Source organism: Crinia signifera, chromosome 6 (assembly GCF_055691185.1).
Source record: "Crinia signifera chromosome 6, ASM5569118v1, whole genome shotgun sequence".
NCBI lineage: Eukaryota > Metazoa > Chordata > Amphibia > Anura > Myobatrachidae > Crinia > Crinia signifera.
In genome coordinates, this window is record NC_139222.1 from 250,202,425 (window position 1) to 250,225,006 (window position 22,582).

At 48.8% G+C, this 22,582-nt stretch overlaps 1 protein-coding gene across 4 annotated transcripts in view; it reads left to right on the forward strand.

Annotated features, from left to right (window-relative positions):
* The window catches only part of ADGRA1 (adhesion G protein-coupled receptor A1), a 570,817-nt gene that overhangs the window by 433,194 nt on the left and 115,041 nt on the right, over window positions 1-22,582 (forward strand). For all 4 annotated transcript variants that reach the window (XM_083149304.1, XM_083149300.1, XM_083149302.1 and 1 more), the window contains one exon: window positions 3,172-3,299. In XM_083149304.1, the coding sequence (XP_083005430.1) occupies window positions 3,172-3,299 (128 nt within the window). The remainder of the gene's footprint in view (window positions 1-3,171; window positions 3,300-22,582) is intronic.

A 22,582-nucleotide genomic window follows, 5' to 3' on the forward strand; every position in this document is an offset into this window, starting at 1 on the left:
GATGGGAAATCATACTTAACCTGATTTTATCTATTATCTTCTAGAAGATGCTCAATTGATAAGAAGTAGAATCTGATTGGTTGCTAGGGGCAACATCCCATCTTCAATAGAACTCTCATCTTAGTACGTTTACCCCTGTCGGTATTGTTTATATCCATGTGGAAGTGTGATGTGTACCCATGCTTCAGAGCTGCTTTGTATTGTACCAATCACAGGGTTTGTTAGCTGTGTATTAACAACTAGGTGATTCATCGCGCCCTACGGGCGCTCTTCACACCGTCGTAAGGGGCTGCGCCCCCTTAAATTGTGAACGTTTGTATATGAGAAATATGGTTAGAATTGTATGAAAGATGCCCTGTATTGCAACTTAGGTGTCCGCGAATCGTGGGAGGGGGGGTCGCGGAGGGTGCCGCGAATTGCAGGAGGGGGGGTCGCGGGGGGTGCCGCGAATTGCAGGAGGGGGGGTTGATGCTGCGAATCGCGGGAGGGGAGGGATTGCAGAGAATCGCGGGAGGGGGGTCGCGGGGTGGGTTGCCGCAAATCGCGGGAGGGGGGTTACGGGGGGCGGGGTTGCGGCGAATCATGGTAGGGGGGGTCGCGGGGGGTGTGCCGTGAATCACGGGAGGGGGGGTCACGGGGTGGGGTGCCGAGAATCGCGGGGGGGTGTGTGTGTGCCGTGAATCGCGGGAGTGGGGGTTGCGGGGGGGTTGGGTGGGGGGGTTTGACGCGAATCGCCACAAGAAATAATCAACACAGGAAGGTCAACACATCTAAATGTTGACATAAGTGTGGCACTTCATTGGTGTCCATGTCGACACATGAGAATGAATATGAAAATATTCAAAAAATGACAAAAAAACTTCAAAAACTCATGTCAACCTTTTTCATTGTCGACCATAGCCATGTCAGTGTTTTCCATGTGCAATTTAATTCTGGAGCTGCCGCGAATCACGGGGGGGTGCCGCGAATTAAGGGAGGGGGGGTCGCGGGGGTGGGTGCCGCGAATCGCGGGAGGGCGGGGTTCACAGGGGTTCCGGTGGGGGGTTGCCGCGAATTGCGGGAGGTGGGGGGTCACGGGTGGTGCCGCGAATCGCGGGGGGGGGGGGGGGTTGCGGGGGGGTGTGACGCGAATCGCCACAAGAAAAAATCAACACAGAAAGGTCAACACATGTAAATGTTGACATAAGTGTGCCACTTCATTGGTGTCCATGTCGACACATGACAATGAATATGAAAAAATTAAAAAAATTAAAAATAAATCTTCAAAAACTCATGTCAACCTTTTTCATTGTCGACCATAGCCATGTCAGTGTTTTCCATGTGCAATTTAATTCTGGGGCTGCTGCGAATTGCGGGGGGGGCCGCGAATCGCGTAAGGGGGGATGCAGAGGGGGTTGCCGCCAATCGTGCAAGGGGGGGTCGCGGGGGGGTTCTTTTTGCCGCAAATCGCGGGAGGGAGGTCGCGGGGGGGGGGGGGGTGTTTTTTCCGCGATTCGCAGGAGGGGGGGGGTCGCGGGGTGGTGGTTATGCCGCGAATTGCGGGAGGGGTCGTGGGGGGGTTTTTGCAGCGAATCGCGGGAGGGGGGGTCGCGGGGGTGTTTTTGCTGCGAATCGCGGTAGGGGGGGTCGCGGGGGAGCGGGTGTTTTTGCCGCGAATCGCGGGGGGGGGGCGTGCGGGGGGGGGATGTTTTGCCGCAAATCGCGGGAGGGGGGTCGCAGGGGGGGTGCCGCCAATCGTGCAAGGGGGGGTCGCGGGGGGGTTCTTTTTGCCGCGAATCGCGGGAGGGAGGTCCCGGGGGGGGGTGTTTTTTCCGCGATTCGCAGGAGGGGGGGGGTCGCGGGGTGGTGGTTATGCCGCGAATTGCGGGAGGGGTCGTGGGGGGGTTCTTTTTGCAGCGAATCGCGGGAGGGGGGTCGCGGGGGTGGTTTTGCTGCGAATCGCGGTAGGGGGGGTCGCGGGGGAGCGGGTGTTTTTGCCGCGAATCGCGGGAGGGGGGGCGTGCGGGGGGGGGGAGGTTTTGCCGCAAATCGCGGGAGGGGGGCGCTCACCTGGTGGCTGTGGAGTAGCAGTGCTGGGCAACATGGGAAGGCAGTGGGTGTCTGGCACTGTCTGTGGGCTCACTGGGCTGGTTCTCTGTCACATACCTCCCAACATGACCCTCTCCAGGAGGGACACAATGCTCTGTTTCTAGACTTCCCCTTAATGTATGATTGCCATCACCTATTTTAAACAGGTTAATTTCTCAGAAAGGTGTTCAGCACAGATGAAGGCAATCACACATTAAGAGGAAAGTCCAGGAACAGAGCGTTATAGACACAGACACCCACTTTGAGTGACAGATGTAGCCAAATATATAGGAGATATGTGTTACTTATGCCGATAAGCTGTAAGTTACTATGTTTTCCACGCACTTTCTTAAAAGTGTCACTGGAACCGATTCGCAAGTAATGAGGTTTGTGTAAATGAAAGTGTCTGGATTTAGTCGCTTGACAGGCGATACGGTCATTGGGTCTACAGCAACTAAGTCGACAAGCATTGGGTCGACACCACTTGGTCTACAGGCAGTAAGGTCAAGATGGGTCTAGGTTAACATGGGCCAAGGTCGACATGGGTCCAGGTCAACATCGGTGTAGGTCGACAGGTCATTCGGTCGACACAAGCATTAGGTTGACATGGACAAGGTCGACAGTCGAAAGGTCGACATGGGGTTTTTCACTGTTTTTTGAGCCGATGTGCCCCAACAGGCGGTATTTCATGCACTACTATCCACTAGGGCATGGTGGGAGGATAAAATAGTATGCCCGAAGCATTGCGAGGGGATGCGGTGCACTTCAAACTGTGTCCATGTTGGCAGTGTCGACATTCAGGTAAAAAATAGTGAAAAACCGTCAACATTTTGACTGTTGACCTTGCCCATGTCGACCTAATGCTTGTGTCAACCTAATGTCCTTTCGACCTACACCCATGTCGACCTTGACCCATGTCAACCTTGTCCCATGTCGACCTAGACCCATGTTGACCTTACTGCCTGTCGACCTAGTGGTGTCGACCCAATGCTTGTCAACCTAGTTGTTGCTTAGCCAACGATGCCAACCCCTTGACATTAGGTGTTAATGTGAGATATGTGCAGATGAAGCTGTACCTATAACGCTGTTTACCTCTCTTGTTAGGATCTGAAGACCGTCCTGTCTCTCCCTCAGTACCCGGGGGAGTTCCTGCACCCTGTGGTTTATGCCTGCACTGCCGTTATGTTGTTGTGTCTGTTCGCCTCTATTATCACCTACATTGTGCATCACAGGTAGGAAGCCTCTTTTTATACATTACCTACATACAGTATGTGCCATTATGCTATTTTCTTGAATTGCTTTTTAAATTGCACAGTGTCTAATATGCTAAAGACAATGGTAAACGTGTGCGCTATGACGACTGCGGTGCTGTGGTGGGGATATTTCTCTGCGCATTGTTTCCTACACCGAGGTGTGTGTGATGGTTACTGACAATCTGAAAGCATCCTGAATATTCTAGCTGTAACAGTGTTTTGTTCTATCGCTGCGGATGTCCTGCGCCTTCCTTCTGACAAGATAGAACTTAAAGAACCTCAATTCGACAGATAGCTGGAAAGAAACGTCATGAATCCTCAGTAAATATTTTTGAGGATCGCATTGGTACCTGTTTCTTGTCAGATGGATTTGTAATAGAGAACGTTTGGGTTAGGTAGCGCTTATGGAAAGCAAAAGCAACAGAGGAGACATACAAATGTAAAGCATTTTGTAAGCGGCAATGCAGTGCAAAGCCAGGATTACCCATTTGTACCCAGGTGAAATCTGGGCTGGCAACAGAAATCTTGGGGCCCTGTACAATGATGTTTCTGGGACCCCCACCTAATCCTAAATCCACACAACCCTCTTCTGCATGAGCCTCATTTAACCATTCACTGCTCCAGATCCTGCTTTCAGGTGCGGACTTCTCTCGGTCTCAGTCCTGCTGGCCTGGTTCCTGGCTGCTGCTTCCTGCTGGCTTGCGGCTGCTGCTTCATGCTGCTTCCTGCTGGCTCCCGGCTTCCTGCTGGCCTGTTACTTTCACAAAAGAATGCAGAGCACTACGAGCAGGCACGGAACAGACGACCCGCGCATGCGCTAAAAAGTACAGGAGCCAGAGACTGAGGCCTCAGTGCCAGCGGCGGGTATGGCTGAGCGCAGGGCAGCCGTGAGGAATGCCGTGGCATAAGTGGGGGAGGTGTGGGCACCTGCCCCACTTAGGCCATGCCCCCAAAATGTTTAGAGGAGGGTGAAAGAAAACTCTAAAAACTGAGACACTCATGCTGAGCCTGCTGTCAGCACAGCACATGCTGTAAAAGGGAGGGAGGGATGGAGGGGGAAGGGAGCCCGGGACCCTGCTGTGAGCGAGCAGGGTCCCAGGCTTGGAGCTCTGAACCCCGGTAGAACCTTTCAGACAAATGCCAGGCTTGAGTTGGGGCCCTCTAGCAAGCCTGGGCCCGGGTAATTAGTACCTGCTCCCCTCCCCCTCTCAGCTGCCCTGGCTGTGCGCCTGCCAACCCCACGCATACACAGAGTAGACGGCTCTGAGTGCCGAATGGCAGGGCGCACACACAGTAGACGGCAGTGGCACACAGTCAGTCAGACTCAGCCACACACAGATGGCGAACAGTAGATGGCTGGGCCACGAGTGTCACTGACAGGCCAGCTAGTACAGGCGGCAGCCGTGATGGGGCATGGAAGCTCTGGGGTCCTTCAGATCTATGGGGCCCATCACACTTGTCCCCCTTGACCCCCCCTGTTGCCAGCCCTGGGTGTAATACTCTTTTCACATAGAAAAAGCCGGGTCGCAACCAGGATTTGGACACGGGTCCATCCGGGGAGCGACCCGGCATTTGCGGTGATTAGCTGCTCACAGCGAACCGGCTTATTGCCGGGTTGCTGATGTCATCCGGGGGGCGGGGCAGGGCGGGTTGGTGAGGAGCGGCGATGCATCAGGCAGGGCTGGGGAAGATGCAGGACTGAGGTGACGCTGCTGCCTTTCCATAGAAACAAACTGGACCTGGGTCGCTTGACCCTGGTTACGCATTCACAATGCACAGTAAACCGGGTCCATCCTGGGTATAACACTGCTTATATCCCGGGTCGGATTGCCGGGTTGCTGGGACATTCGAAATGGCCCTTTCATACCGCACTCTGACCCGGGTCGACCCGACAACATCCCGGGATCGACCTGGGTTATTTGTGCAGTGTGAAATTGATGTAAGATTCATGGAGTGCCTTACAGAAACAAATTTGCATTCCATGTGCGTATTGTTAATACTTTTTTATTAAAGCTAAAGTCTTCTGCTAAAAGTTCTGCAGACTAAAGTGATCGTGTTGTAATATTTTGTTCTGCATTTTGTTGTATGAAATTGATTATATATAATTTAATACATAATAATGAGTCATGAAAGTTTAATTCAGTTCCGGTGCACCTGACTATACTAGCGCAGTATCATCTATTCCAGGGGCTGATTTTTCTATGGGACTGATTCAGACCTGCTTGCTAGGCTGCGTATATTCAAACCAGTCCTGAGAAAAACCTTGTGAGCGAGCAGGGTCCTGGACTTGGAGCTCTTAACACCCGGTAGAACCTTTCAGACAAATGCCAGATTCGAGTTGATTTCAGGGCCTAATTCAGACCTGATTGCACAGCTGCGAATTAGCAGGCTGGGCAATTATCAATAGATTACGCATGTGTGCGGCTTGTAGTATGCATGCGTGATACCACCCTGCGATAAAGTCCTGCTTTTTTTGTCGCTAGCCGTACGCAAGTTGATTGACAAGAAGCCGGCGTTTGAGGGTGTTAACCTGCTAAGCAAATCCCGGGCTCGCATGGGACGGGATTTCACTCTGAGCGGCGTATACAGTACCTGATCGCAGGGCTCATAAAATTAGCAGCAGTGCGATCAGATCTGAATTAGGCCCAAAAACACAGGCTGATTCTGAGTTAGGAGCAAAGCAAAAATAAGTAATTTTGCATCAGTGCAACACCATGCTGCACTGCAGGTGGGGCAGAGAGAACATTTATATATAAACAGGGCAATAAAAAAGCTGTCAAGCATTTCTGGGCTACATGCAAAAGCAGCCAGTATGTACCCTGCATACAAAAATAATAAATGTATTGGGACCCCCTTGCATTGCAACATGGTTTATCCTGGTGCAGTTACGTACTTGCATCCAACACAAAATCAGGACCTTCAGTCCGGGCCTCCAGCGGCACAGCGCCCCCTGACCGCACGCACTGACGTGCACCCCACCCCCATTGCTTACCAGCATCCGGCGGCGGCGGCATCTCTGTCTCCCTCCTTCACGGTCTGCAGTGCACACTGCTCAGTGCAGCGTGCAGAGCGCCGAGCCTTTCTGTGTTCTAGGCTCGACGCTCAGCAGGCTGCACTGTGCATGCTTGGATGGGGTCTGCCGGTTGGGGAGGCCCGGAGGCGGGGTGCGGGGAGAGGGTGATCTGTGCCGCTGGGAGCAGCTGCCCGGGCCCCTCCAGAGGCCGGGGCCCGGGAAAGCTGCACCCACGGCACCCCCCTGTCGGCGGCCCTGCCTGTATGTGTATGCTTTATTTATACTTTTTACTGGCCTTACTAAAGTCACATCCTGTGCATATCCCATTACATAACATAACAGTGTTATAAATTATTATAGACAGAAAGCACAAAGATGACATAATCCCCACAATATAGAGGCTGACGACCTTCAGCCAAGGGACAAGGCAGAAGCCTCTTATGCAAAATAATAAGCCGTAATGTACACAGTAACAGGTGCACAGCACAAGATAACATTGGCTGCATTTACATCATATTGCAGTGTACGGTACGACAGAGACGATTTGTCCTCTCATAAAGCTTTGCGTCCCCACAACTGGCGCATCATCGATAGAACAATACCGTTACATTGTTACTCTGGTGATAGAGCGTGAATCCAAACATTGTATATGGCTGCTTATATATATTGGAATATAATTGCACGCCTTATTATAAACAGCATCTCCACATAGTATTTGCACAGTGGAAAATATATATTTATGCAGCTCTGGTAATAAATAGACTAATTAAGCAGTAAACCGGCAATAAAACAATTCTGTTAGCAAACTGAATATACGCTCACAGCAAGGGAGAATATCAGCTCGTAGCTAAATAAGGCGTCTATGGCGTGTCACTGGAATCAGTTATCTCATCTTAATATTTAATCTTTAAATAATCAAAGTGATTCACAGTCTTTCGTATATTAACCCTTTAAGCGCTGTTTTCTGTTAGAGATGTTCAAAACATCCACTAAAAATGCCAGCGTCACTCACATTTGTTATAGAAATTCAAATAAAAATGTTGTGCAAGAAAAGATTATATAAATTTTACTGGTCATTATTTTATTTTTTTTGTGTGTGTGGGGGGGGGGGGGCAATTTTAGCACCTATTTTGGCAACTTCACTTGGCACTCAAAGGGTTAATTGATTGACATATGGCCCAAGCAGACAATAGGGGTGTAATGTACTATGAGGCTGATTCAGAGGGATGCCAATTAGACCAAATCTGGGTCTTTGTACTCAGCGGCAATGCAAAAATCTGTACAAGCCTTGGAATGCCCATTGTTGGCTTCTGTGAAAAAATGAATAGTGCACACATATTCCATAGCGCTTTACAGAGAATATTTGAACATCCACATCAGTCCCTGCCCAAGTGGAGCTTACAATCTATATTCCCTATTGCATGTACACGCACACAGGCATTCTGGGGTTCATTTGTTGGGAACCAACTAACCTGACAATATTTTTGGATTATGCCTACTGTTGTAGTGACCCTTACATATAGACTCTTATTCTGGTTCACTCGAAAAGGCAATTTCCTTCTCAAAACCATGTGCACTGCAGGTGGGGAAGATGTAACTTGTGCAGAGAGAATTAGATTTGGGGGGGGTTTACTTCAAAGTGAGATCTAAATTGCAGTGTAAAATAAAGCAGTCAGTATTTTCCCTGCACAGAAACAAAATAACTCACCCAAATCTAAATCTCTCTGCACAAGTTACATCTGCCCCACCTGCAGTGCACATGGTTTTTTTTCCATTTGAGAAGGAATTTGCCTTTGCAAGTGAACCAAAATAAGGGCCATGATGCTCACTGTTGCAGTGCATGGGCTGCTGGAAACATTAGTTTATTTAGCATTTATTCACAGTACTGCAGTGCGGCGCAGAGCCGAAAATGGCACAGTAGTCCCAACACCACTGGTTGCTCTGCTATTATCCCGTCAGGTGCTAAACATTTGGGCAAATCAGGATGGGCCCATTTAATGCATGTTGCTGGTGCAGCTGAGGCAGGGCAAGCCTCCTTTACGTGGTGCAGCTAGTCAGCTGCATACCCAGCACATGTGTAAAACCGCCCTGGTGGTACAGGCAGAGCACTGTTTGTAAGAAAAACGAGTGGTAAGCAACATCAAAGCGCTGTAATAATAACGAAAATATCCAGATGGGGAGAGATCACACATGTTAAGGTTTTGATGAGCACCAGAAACTGACTTTCTGATTTGTGAGGGGAACAGCGGGCAGTAAAATGGGCAAAGAGGAAGAGCAACAAATCCTTAGGTTATGTGATTTAATAAAGAGGCAGTGCAGGAAAATAATGAAGCCGCTGTTGGGTAACAAGATAATATTTCATACTGGATCTTACTTTGAAGTAAGTAGCACGGTTTTAGGTGGTGCATTGTAATTGAAGAGGGTTGTGGGGAAGATACATAGGCATTCCTATAATGGGTGCATTGTGTGCAGTGCATGTGGCCCCTGGGTCAAAGCTAGGCAGCACCTTAAGGCCCCCATACACTAGCCGATTTTGGTCAGATTTCAGCCAGATCAGTCGGATCTGGCCGAAATCGGACCAAAATCGGCTAGTTTTGATGTCCCCTCAGATCCGATGCGCGGTCCCGTGCGCATCGGATCTGCGTCGGGTGGTCGGACCTGCTGCACGTCCCACCACCCGACTTGGGACCTAGTGGGGCTGCGAGGCGGTAGAGGGAGCAGGGGGGGCTGGGGACGCTGCAGGGGACACAGGCGGCATAGAGCCGGGCAGGGGGAGCCGGCGAGAGCTGTCAGTATTGAATAAAAAAAAAAAGCCCATACAATGCATGGGCGGCCTGTGACTGGCTGAGCGCTCTCTCAGCCAGTCAGCAATTGGCTGAGAGAGCGCTCAGCCAATCACAGGCTGCCCATTCATTGTATAGGCTTTTTTTTCTAGCACTGACAGCTCCCGCCGGCTCCCCCTGCCCGGCTCTATGCCGCCTGTGTCCCCTGCAGCGTCCCCAGCAGCGGGGGACACAGACGCTGTCCCCGCAGCGGTACCAGCGGCGGGGGACACAGACGCTGTCCCCGCAGCGTTACCAGCAGCGGGGGACACAGACGCTGTCCCCGCAGCGTCCCCAGCAGCGGGGGACACATACGCTGTCCCCGCAGCGTCCCCAGCCCCCCTGCTCCCACCTCTGTAGCCCCCCCCCCCTGCTCCCCGGGTTTTTTACATGTGATAAATGGCACATCAAGTGCCAATCTAATCAAGCTCCCCCGGGGAGCAGCCGGGGAAGCTCAGGGGGAAGTCGGGGGCGACTTGTCCTAAGGACAAGTCGCCCTAGTGTATGGTGTTAGAGAATTAATGACTAAGAAGTCTAGCAGAAGGGTTTGTTGCTCATGGAAGCAGCATTCCTGAATAGGCAACAATAGACGCGAAGTCTGTAAGCTTACATAATTACATTTCTGTTTTAGAAACAATGGGCTAGATGTATCAAGCTTTATAAAGTGATAACGTGGAGAGTGATAAACAGCCAGCCAATCAGCTACCACCTGTCATTTTTTAAACCCAGACAGTAACATGGCAGGAAGGAGTTGATGGGCTGGATGTTTATCAATATCTATGTTATCGCTTTTTGAAGCTTGGTACATCTGGCCCAATGTGTCTTGTAATTGTAAATGAATTGTACAGATGTGTCCTCACACACTATTGCTGCAATTGCTTTGAACAGTCCTTTTTGGTGACCAGGTTGTGTATAACTAACTCAGCTTGCACATAGTGTCTTTTTGAATTAAATGTGTGGTAATAGAAATAGAGTTTGATGGCAAATAAGAACCCTATGGCCGATACAGTCTGGTTAGTGAAGTGTTTCCCAAACTGTGTGCTGTGGCACCCAGGCACTTGCAGGGTTGCCCTGGGTTGGTGGTCCAGGACCAAGTCAAATTATTTATGGTCAATTTAATAGGCAGAAGTGCTTGTGGTTTCCAATCATAATATATGTGGACAAACAGAAGCGAATCCTGCCCCTCGCCACTGGGTTAGAGTATTAGTGTTAGGGATTAGAGTATAAGAGTTAGTTTTGGGGTTTGGGTTAGCTTAGGGGAGTGGGTTAGGGGTTTTGGGATAGGGTATTAGGCCTGGTTTAGCAGATGGGACTAGCGATATTAAGGTTAGTTTAGGAGATTGTGTTAGGGACTTACTGAAAGAATATTAGGTTTAATTTAGTGGTTCGGGTTAATGAATTAGGTATAGGGGTTATAGTTGGAATGGTTAGGGTTGGTTGTTATGATTGTTAAGGTTTTAGGGTTAATGTTTAGGGTAAAGTTTAGGGTAATACTGTAAGATAAGGTTCCAGTAAATCTGGAAATCGTACCGCATTTGGGGAATGTGCCCCTGCTCCTAGGAAAGTGGTACAGGAGGGTGGTTTAGTCATCCAGTGGTGAGAGGGGTGCAGAGAACAAAGCCCCAACCTACAGCAGCATTAGGAAGAATGGCAGACACAAACTCATGGCCAAGTCACCAAGGTCTAGCTGGGGAGAGGATGAAGTACAGTCACACTGATTAGTATGTGTGCAACTGAGTCTGAATCTGTGTAGGAGTCTGAATCTGTGTACTATGCAGCTGCTGCAGTTCTGTGACTTGGTACTTATATATAACTATTTCCTGTTAGACTGACTGGTGTTTCTCTGCATCTAAAGTGCCAATACCAAGCAAATTTAAAGAAAAAGTCACTAAGCTACATCGCTCAGTGTGACTCACTCACACCACATATCATTCTGCATAACATATTGAGGCTAGACTTAGGAGTGCGCATTGGTATATTGATAACACATAACCAGTTTACAATGTGGTTGGGATGTCTACTTTAATTTTTGCAATTCTATAATAGAGGGTCTGAGGAGAACGTGATGCAATTTCCATCACTAGCTCCATCGTTGCTAAGCAACCTCTGAGGCTTATAGCATCTCACCCTTCATTGCAGCGCTGTCAATATCGGCTCAGTTACTCATTAATTGTCGTTTACTCTTAATTGTACTTGATCATTCCTAGCCAGTGGTTAAGTAAGTATTTAAACATGTCAGTTAGTATTTAGGGCACAACTAAACAATGATACATCACCTATTCAGCACATTCTAAAAAGGGATATGACAGTACTTTTATATATTTAACAATCAGCGGCAAGACTTAATTATGCCATCTATAGATGGCGCTAGAGGTGCTCTCCCAGCAATGGGGAACCAGCATGCCCTTGCCAGTTGCACTGGATCCTGACCTGCTTTGCTGAATCCCCCACAAGGCTGAAGCACTATGTGCTTACAAGTACAGTATCCACGTCAGTAACCAGTAAAATGAAACCTGCTTATAACTGGATACAGTTGGAAATAATTATATTCATCAATCAATAATAACCTCTTTTCCATTGTTTTCAGTGGAGCAAAGGTTTATGACTACTTCTCCAGATTTAACAAGAGCATAGTTGCCTACCCTCCAGCAGGGGCGTAACTAACTATTTAGCGCCCCCCCCGCCGCACGTTTATTCGGCGCCCCCCCCCACACACCTAGCCTACCCCCCCCCTTCTTACCCACGGTCTGCGTCTCGCCCGGCTCTCTGTCGGGACCTTCCTGATGTCACGGTCCCGGCCGGCTCCTGCTGCTACAATGAAAACGGACTCTTAGAAAATGGCTGCCCCTATGCTGCAGACAGAAAACTGTCTGCAGTATGGGGGCAGCCATTTTCTAATTGTCAGTTTTCATTGCAGCAGGAGCCAGCCGGGACCGTGACGGTCAGGCAGGTCCCGGCAGAGAGCCGGGCGAGACGCAGACCGCGGGTAACTATAGCCCCGCAGCCCCCCCCCCCGGCGGCGCCCCCAATTTCTCTGCGCCCCCCCGCCACCGCGGGGGCTGCGGAGCTATAGTTACGCCACTGCCCTCCAGCATTCAGCAGGAGACTCCCTGAAATAGCAGCAATCTCCCTCTATCCCTCATACTTTTGATCACTTCACAGCTCACAAAATTGTTTTCATTTACTGTAGTTGGGCCAAAAGGTTATACCGAGGTAGCTGAATGACAAAGCTAAGCGACAGCAGTGGGCATCACATACATGTGGACTTTACTCTTCCAACCTGGCATATCTTGGAAGCAGAGCGGCACTGCAGGGGCAGACAGGGTGGCAGTTTAATAAACTATCCCAAAAAAAGAGAAATGCTCCAAAGAGCAAAAAATAGAGAGGTGCAAGATGAAATTGTCCTTGTTTCCTTTGTTTGATTGTACTACCAGAAGGGCTACCATCATTCTGAGACGCTGTACCATCAGTCAGAAACAAAGGCCAAAGCCTTAGCCTTTCCTTCCCACTGCATGTGGTGAATGGCATATTGGCAGTTTTATGCTTCTCTGTAGGTAACTTTACCTGTTTGGATTTTTTTATGGACCTTTGTAAAATGACATTTCTGCTTTGATTTCACCTTTGACCATCGGCCTTGTCATGACTGGTAGTAGCAGCTTCAGCACTTCTATCAGGTTGCTGATCTCCCACTATTTCCTCCTCCATCATCCTCCAAAAATGTGTTTTTATTTTATTTATTACTTTTATTTATTTTTCTTACTTTACACTGGACACAGCCTGTCACACTGGACACTTCCCCTGGACACAGCCCCTGGACACAGCCCGTCACCCTGGACACAGCCCCTGGACACAGCCCCTGAACAATGGACACCGCCTCTGGACACCACCCCTGGACACATCTCCTGTACACTGGACACAGTCATCACACTGGACACTGCCCCTGGACACTGTCCCTGGACACTGGACACAACCCCTGTACACTGGACACAACCCCTGTGCACAGCCCTTGTCACACTGGACACAGACCCTGTCACACTGGACACAGCCCCTGTCACACTGGACACTGCCCCTGTACACAGCCCCTGTACACTGGACACAGCCCCTGTACACAGCCCCTGTACACTGGACACAACCTCTGTACACTGGACACAACTCCTGTACACTGGACACAGTCATCACACTGGACACTGCCCCTGGACACAACCCCTGTACACTGGACACAACCCCTGTGCACAGCCCCTGTCACACTGGACACAGCCCCTGTCACACTGGACACAGGCCCTGTCACACTGGACACTGCCCCTGTACGCAGCCCCTGTACACTGGACACAGCCCCTGTACACAGCCCCTGTACACTGGACACAACCTCTGTACACTGGACACAACTCCTGTACACTGGACACAAACCCTGTACACTGGACACAGCCCCTGTCACACTGTACACAGGCCCTGTCACACTGGACACAAGCCCTGACACACTGAACACAGCCCCTGTACAGCCCCTTGTACACTGGCCACTGCAGCCCCTGTACACTGGACTTGTGTACAGCAGCCCCTGCAGACCCTAATCGAGTGAGCAGCAGCAAACAAAATACTATATTATTATTATAGCACAGCACACAGCACAGAGCACAACCACCCTCTTCCCTCTCCTATGCTGGAGTAAAGATGGCGGGGCGCGCGTGCGTCTTATACAGAATCCAGATCCCGTGAGAATCCGACAGCGCGATGATGACGTTTTGCCTAGTTTTCAGTCCGGAATTAGGTGGGAACTCCCGAGTCCGCTCGGATCCCGCCTCGGATCGCAATGTTCGTGTGGCTTCGGATCTCAGAGAACCAGACCCGCTCATCTCTAATTTCAACTAGCCCACGTTACACTGTTACATTTTTTGGGGGGAAAAAAAGGAATGAGAGATAGATACATTTACATTAAATCGTCTGCACCATTTCCCAGCACTTTACCAAGTATAGTAGCTCTTACTAACTGCTTTGGGGCTCATCTACATTTGGATCTAAGTCATTTTAAAAGATTCCTCTCAGATGTAGCAGTACACACCCACGCTTCTATTAATTGAGTTTTTATTTTTCTTATGCAAAAAACAAACATAAATACACTTAAAATACAATACATGACATATACATAAAACAACGCTTACATTCCCATGGCCGGTCACTCCCCCAACTATACAGGAAAATCTACACCTATATGCTATATATATTCGGCTGTGAATGGCACTAAACCACGTAATCCAATCAGTTATAGCCCTACACCCAAAGAGGAAGGGGACCAATCATCCGTCATTATACGATTATTACTCATGATTTCATCGTGAAAGATAAAACTTAAACCCATTATACTCCTATACTTAGGACCCCACTAAATTCCTTGCTGTCCTATCATGATACTATAACAAAATATTATTATTAAACAGTGCCTAACTAAATCACCAAATACAATACGGCCTTTATTAAGGCGTGAGTCCATATACTTTAACAAAACATTCTGGAAATTAGATACCCTCCCCCCTCCCCAATCCCTGTAAATCTATAAACCCCCCTCGTATACTGTAATCAAAATTTCAACATACCCCATGTTATGTAATATAATTTATTAAACTGTGTAGTGAAATCCAATATTGTCTCCCCCAATATCACTATCATGAACATCTCTTATTTACCTCAACTTATAATATTTCAACCATTATTATCTTTAATAACCGTGCACAAAATATTTCACTGAAAGTGGAAAAAAAAAAAAAAAAAACAACCTTTGTTATAAAATGAGTCATTATCTCATTACAATGCTATATAGAATTTGGAAGTCGTCCACCCACCCCATACCTTATAAAATTTTGAAAAACACCCTCTTGTAGCATACATATATTTTTCATGAGAGCAAGTAGCATTGACTAAATTAATCCATTCCGCCACCGAGGGCCCCACCATTGCCATCCACTTCCTAGCAATAATTACTTTGGCACATGAGACAAGGATCCTGATCAGTTGTGTCGCTTGCCCACTCTGTTGGGTATCTACCAACCCTAAAACTAAACAAATAGGACTAAAGATAGAACTGGGAATTCCCAACTCCAACATAACGTTACAGATGGCTGACCAGAATGCTTGCACACCCGTACACTCCCAAACTAAATGCCAATGTGTACCTGGCTCTACCCCACATCTAGGGCACCCCCCACTGGCAGAGCTCCCCATATGCCTCAATCGCTCCGGAGTGAAATAAATTCGATGTAAAATATTAAATTGTACCTGCTGGACCGAGAGAGACATTGAGGATTTGCCATTAACCGATAAAACCTCCCTCCAATCTATTACCAGGACATGAGGGATAACCCTAGCCCACTGAGTCCTCAGCTTATCCAACCCACCTTCTTGCTTACAAGAGTGGATAAATCTATATATTTTAGAGAGGTGCTTCCTAGTTCCCAGTTTCCCCATAAATTCCTTACACGGAGCTTCCCTAATATTCAGGGAACCTCTCCTCATCATACAGGCTAATGCACTTCTAACCTGAAGGTAATTAAAGTACGCTTTCCTAGGGAGGTCATGCCCCTGTTGTAGTTCCTCAAAGGAACAAATTATCCCCTCCTGTACCCACGATCCTACAGCCAGCAAACCATGCGCCTCCCACAATACTCCACCTAAGTCCTTCAATTTTTTGACCTCCGACAAGGAGAAGACTGAGGACTGAGGATCCGTGTCCACAAAATTTGTCAACTTTTGCACCTGTCTCCACACGCGTATAGCTTGGCCTATCAGGGGGGGCGCTTTACCCCATAACTTCCCTGCCAACAACAATTGAAGAGGAGACAACCCTGATTTCCCCGCCATTGCCAGGGTCCTGAATTCACCACCCTCCTCACTTCCCTTTACCCATGGGCAAAGATGACATAACTGTGATGCGTAATAATAGAGTCTGAAGTCTGGGAGGGCGAGACCCCCCTCTCCTCTATCCCGGGTCAAGATGGATAATCTAATCCTTGGGCATTTGTTTTTCCAAATGAATGAGGAAAGAACACTATTCAACTCATGAAAAAATTTAACATTAATATAACACGGGGAGTGGAGCAGCAGGTACAAAAGTTTTGGCTGAATACACATCTTCAACAAATTAACCCTTCCCAATTGCGAGAGTGGCAAACCAACCCATCTCCGACACTTGGCTTTGATTTCACCAAGAAGCGGCCTTAGATTGTCGGCGATATAATCCCGCGGGTTATCAGAAATCATCATGCCCAGGTACTTAAATTTCCTAGTGATTTTTAACGGGCAGGCAAGCTGGATATCAGGAGTCACGGAACCCAGGAACATAACATGGGACTTGTCCCAATTCATTTTTATACCTGACCTACCCCCAAAATCATTTAAGAGGTTCACAATTAATGGGAGATCAACGCCCGGACTGTCAGACCCAATTAGGAGGTCGTCAGCATACAGAGAGACCAATTTACTCCCACATGAATTATAACAGCCCAACTTCTGTCTGAGTAAATGAGCCAGTGGCTCCACTGCCACCGCAAACAGCAGTGGGGACAGCGGACACCCCTGCCTTGTACCCCTGGCCAAGGGGAAGGAGGAGGAGGTGAAACCATTAACCGAGATACGAGCCAATGGCTGCCGATACATTAACCTTATCCATCCAATAAAACCCTCCCCAATACCAAATGCTCTTAACACGGGCCATAAATACTCCCACTCAATTACATCAAAAGCCCTACTGGCATCGAATGAGGCAACAGCCGCACCTTTATTACCAGAATTGATAATTTGAATATAGGAAAGAACCCTCCTCAGGTTAACAGCCGTCGACCTACCAGGTCTGAAACCTGTCTGGTCCTGGTGTACTATTTCATCCAACACTTTCCCCAAACGGTTGGCCAGTATTTTTGCAAAAATGTTAGCGTCCGAAGACATAATAGATATAGGTCGATAAGATCCAATCTGAGAGGGGTCCTTCCCCACCTTGGGAATCATAACAATATAGGCTTCTTCCATAGAGGGAGGTAACCTACCCTCATCCTGGACACCACCCAACAGTTCCCATAGTGGAGTGGCCAGAACATTTGAGTATTTGGAATAAAATTCCCCCGGTAACCCGTCAAGCCCCGGGGCCTTGTTTTTGGGGAGGGCTTGAATTACCGAGACTACCTCTTCTAACGTAATTGGGGCGTCCAAAAGCTCTTTAGAGGCCACAGAGATTTGCGGGAGTTCCAATGCCCCCAAGTAGTCTATAATATTTCCATTACTGTTCAATCCCTGGGAGGTGAACAGTTTTTTATAAAATGACACAAAACTGGACACAATTGCGGGGGTATCTCTTACACTATTCCCAGTATCATCCTTTATTTCAGAGATGAGGTTAGAAGAACGCTCATTCTTCGCCATCAAAGCCAGCCATTTTCCACCCCGATCTGAACTAACATATCGCCTATGATCACCCGTTCTTACTCGCCGACAGAAGGTGTCCTGGACGTGATCCCGCCATTCATTAAGAGCAGCCTGCCACGCTTCCCGATCCACTTCCTGACCGCTGGAAACATACAAATTTTCTAACTCAACTGACCTACCCTCCAGTCTTTCCGTCTCCGCCCTGTAATTCTTCTTAACAAAAGCAATCTTTTTGATGAACACCCCCCTAATATACGCTTTAAATGAGTCCCATAGGATGGATCCACAGACCGAGCCGCGGTTCAATAGGAAATACTCCCCAATCAACTGTTCCACCTCCTCCACCTCGCCCATCTGTGAGAGCCAGAATGGCTGCAACTTCCAGCTCCTATATCCAACCTGCCTTGCCAAATCGAGATCGACAATAATCGGAGAATGATCCGAAATACCACGCGACTTATATTCAACCAGCTGGACTCTATTTAATAGGTCCTTCGAGAGAAGCACTAAGTCCAACCTCGAAAAGACCCCATAAGAATCCGAGTAGCAGGAAAATTGTTTTCGGTCAGGGTACCTTATCCTCCATGGATCTCCTAATCCAACCTCCTGAATAAACTCCCTGAACTTACTACCTTCATTTATGGGCTGCACCCCAGGCCTCCACCTGTCCAATCGGGAATCCAAAACCTTATTAAAGTCACCAATGCAAATTATCGAAGCTTGAGGGAAACCTGCCGCAAATTCCACCGCTTTCTTGATGACCTCGTAGGAAAATGGGGGGGGGATATAAACCGAAAGAATACAGATCTGAACTTGGTCTATACGACCCTCAATAAATACATATCGTCCACCCGGGTCAATTTTGTGACTACCTAGAGTAAATGCCAGGGACTTCTTGATCAAAACAGAGACCCCCCTGGACAAATTAGTGAAAGGGGCGTGAAACACAGGGCCAATCCAGGGCCGCCTTAGGGACTTAGATTTTTCTGCACTAAGATGAGTCTCTTGGAGGCATATAACATCAGCCTCATACTTTTTGCATTGCCCCAAGACCGTCGCCCTCTTGACCCTGTCGTTCAGACCCCTAACGTTCCATGACAAAAAGCGCACCCCCATTCCAAGTCAGCCTTAAATGATACCTCTCCATCCACAGCCAAACAATTTTTTATTACTCCCCACATAGGTTCTAAATTCTCTCGGGGGTGACCGGACCATGTAAGCACCCAAACATACAAATGACATCAACAAACACAACCCCCCCACCCCACCCCCCCTCCCTGTAGGCCCTACCCCGGGCATACCTACCCTAACTTCTCACTCTCCCCCCCTTTTTTGAGGCTTACGCTACTTAACCACAGGGAAAAACCAAAACAACCCCCTCCCCCCCTCCCTCCGGCCTATTTTACTTACTGACCGCCAGTAAGAATCAGCCTGGCCTCACCCAACCCGACCAACACACTGCAGGACTTAAACTCCCCGGACAACCTGGTAGCGGATACCACTATCAATTTATTTGGCCAACACTTGGCGCTTCCCTGGGTATGAGCGGTCTAGCCATTCCGCCACCTCTCCTGGGGAAAAAAAAATGTTAGACACACCATCTACCGCCACTCTCAATTTTGACGGATACAGCATGTTAAATTGAATGTTTAACTCGCGTAACCGAGCCTTGACCACTTTAAATTTCATTCTGTCCCTCTGCACCTCAAGGGGGAAGTCAGGAAAGGTGGATATCTTCTTCCCATTATAAGACAGGTCCCCTTTCTCCCTTGCCATTCGAAGGAGGGAGTCCCTATCCTTAAAGTGCAAGAATTTAGCAATAATAGTCCGCGGTAGTGCCCCCGGTGCAGGGGGTCTCCCTGGGATACGGTGGGCCCGCTCAATAGAGAACTGTGGAGAAAAACTGTTCCTTCCAAACACTTGGACCAACCAGTCCTCTAAAAACTTTTCCGGTTCACTGCCTTCTACTCTCTCGTCGAAACCCAGAAAACGAACATTACTTCGTCGGAGCCTGCCTTCCATATCTGTAAGTTTCACCCTCAACTCGCCAACTTGCGAGGAGATGGAATTAATTTGAGAGCTTAAGGGTGTAGCAAAATCCTCTAAAGATGAGATTCGCGTCTCCACCTCGGTCATCCGTTCTCTCATTCTTTCCGCATCTTGCCGAATCAGCATGATGTCAGACTGGACTTTGCCCAACTGCTCGGCAAGGCGAGTTTCACATTTGTTAATTGCCTCTATAACCTGCTGTAAAGTTATGTCCGGGGTGGCGTGAGCCCCTTCGCTCTTACTGGGGGATGATACAGGGGTAACGGTACGAGAACTGCTCCCAGACTGGGACAGGGCCTGGGTTCTAGCATACTTCTCGAGCCTGGCAGCCGCAGTGCTTTGCCCTGTTTTACCCATCTTAACCAGCACCAATATTGGTGCTCAAGATACTATGCAATAGTCACTGACACACAGTCCCAAACTGAGCAGTCCTTCACCAGCGAGGAGACAGGAAATATATATTCAAATGAACAGTCCTGTCCTTAATATCACAAGCCGACTTACTGTACCCCACCCCCACTCTCTCAGGGCCGGCTGAGTACAACCACCTCCACTCAGTACATTTCAATCGAGCAGTTTATAAGGTAACCTCCAACCGCGTACTGTTTTTCCAATGGGCCCAGAAAGCAACAGTCCCAGCACCACCTGAGAGACAGCGGGCTCCTCCAAGTAACTCTGGTTCAAGGCACTCACGGTTATGCAGGTGGATCTGTATGGGGGGGGGGAACAGGCGGCCTCTCCGCTTAAACGGTATGCTTCAGGCTGGCTCACCCTCCATGAGCGGGCACCCGACCGGCACCCTCCTCTTTCGCCGGTATGCACGAGGACACTGGGAAGCAGCGTGTCTTCAAATGCTGTAGTGGTACCGTCAGCGTGTACACTCTCACTGTACCGCTGCCGGCGCCGACTGCTGAGACGCACGCCGGTATGCACGAGGACACTGGGAAGCAGCGTGTAGTCCAATGCTGTAGTGGTACCGTCAGCGTGTACACTTTCACTGTACCGCTGCCGGCGCCGACTGCTGAGACGCCCGCCAGACGCCACACGTGGGACCACAACCCACCGGCTGGTGCTCCGACTCAGCGCTCTCCGCGGCACAGGACGCTTCACCGTCAGCGGTCACGGCAAACGCCACCTTGCTGGCTCCGGGACAACACGGGTACGGGCAGGGTTAGAAACCACATTAGGTTAGCTGCTGCGCATCTGGCTTAGTTAGTTACAGCCTTCCATTCGCGCCGGAGGTGGGAGGAGGGGAGAGCGTGTCTCCCTACGCTACGTGCGCCGTGGTCCGCCCCTTCCCCCGATTCTCACCTACACACACCCACGCTTCTAGGTGCCACGTTCACAATCTCTTTTTACAATCTCTCCATATATGAAACTAGACACGCATGGGGTGAAGCATGACACGCCCTCTAAATGGAGCGCTGGGCAAAATTCTGCTACCAACGATAACCTCGCTAAAACTAGTTTTCAAAAGTAGGCAGAAGAAGAGGCACAAACTGGAGAAATGGACATGGTGTTTACTGCAGTGATGCATCACTAAACTGTAACACTGCATAATCCTAATTGACTCAACTGTTCAGAGGTCCATTCTTTGCAGCTCTGCTTAGGAGAACAATGACCAGCAAGTGCACTTTAACCTTGCATGATCTATATACATTCATAGGGACTGGAGCATGGGGTGATGGACAAGTGTGTCGGAATCTGGTCATATGACATTAGAATGAGGCCAATGATGTGTACTCTCATCCCCTTATTCTGCGTGTGCCAATGCTATACTGAATATTTACTTTCTTTTCCTGATATTGGACGGTATGGCTAAGCCAACATGTTCCTTTATGAGAGCGCATCCAACAATCTATAGAACAGGGTTACCGACTTTTTCTGTCTCCTCTCCGGGAGAGGAGACTTCCAGCTGCAGTTCGGGGGGGCGGGGCTTGAGCTTTACATCATTAAGCCCTGTCCCCAGGATGTAAAAAAACCCCAACTCACGGATCTCTGTGGAGGGGGCGGGGCTAAAATGACGCGATTGTGGATATTTTAGCTCCGCCCCTCCTGAGACCCGCGGTTTGCCGCAATTAAATCCAAAGGTATGGGGGAAGATGCCGCAATTGGGGGGGTGGGGTGGCGTGGGGGTCCCCCGAAATCCGGGAGGGTTGCCCATCTTTCCAGGGGGCCGGGAGGAGGAGCCGATTTTCGGGATTCTCCCGGCCATTCCGGGAGGGTAGGCAACCCTGCTATAGAAGCTAGTCATGGGTTTTGTTTAACATGAATATATTTAAATCATGTGCGTACAGTAGCTATAGTGGGTGTAGAGAGTGCCGTCACTATGGGGCCCAGAGATTAAAAGGCCTCTGGTCCCCCTGCTCTAGGGTCTGACTCAACTGCACAAAGTCATAAAACTGTTTACTAGGAGACTGGTTCAGACTAAGTTGTACTTTTGCGAAAATTCACAAAAGTACAACTGGCGGCAGTAGTCTGCAGGGTGCCGCCCAGCACAGAGCAAGACCGCCCTGCTCACCAGGACCCTCCCCAGCGATGTGTCTGCAAAAATTTGTTGGCACATCAACGCTTCGTCTTCACACCCTTTGATGCCCCTCCTTCAAGTCAATGGCATGTGCAGATTTCAGAAAATCACAATCTGCAACTTATAGAGACCTGCATTTGGGTCTGAATAAAAGGCCCTAGGTTTGTGGCATAATGTGTACTTAAATTAAACAGATTTAAGAATAGCACCTATTATAGAGGCACTCAGCGATATCTCCACATAAAATACATGGCGCTACTATACCACTTTGCAATAAAAAGCTACTATTAAATACATAATAATTATTTGATATTGTTTAAGGTCTTTGCAGAAGAACAGAGAATATATGGCTAAATTCTATTTAGTATTCAGGAGAAAGCGTTACAATGAATTCCTAGACTCATTACCGTACATATAATAAAACCCTGTTTTTGCTACAACATTT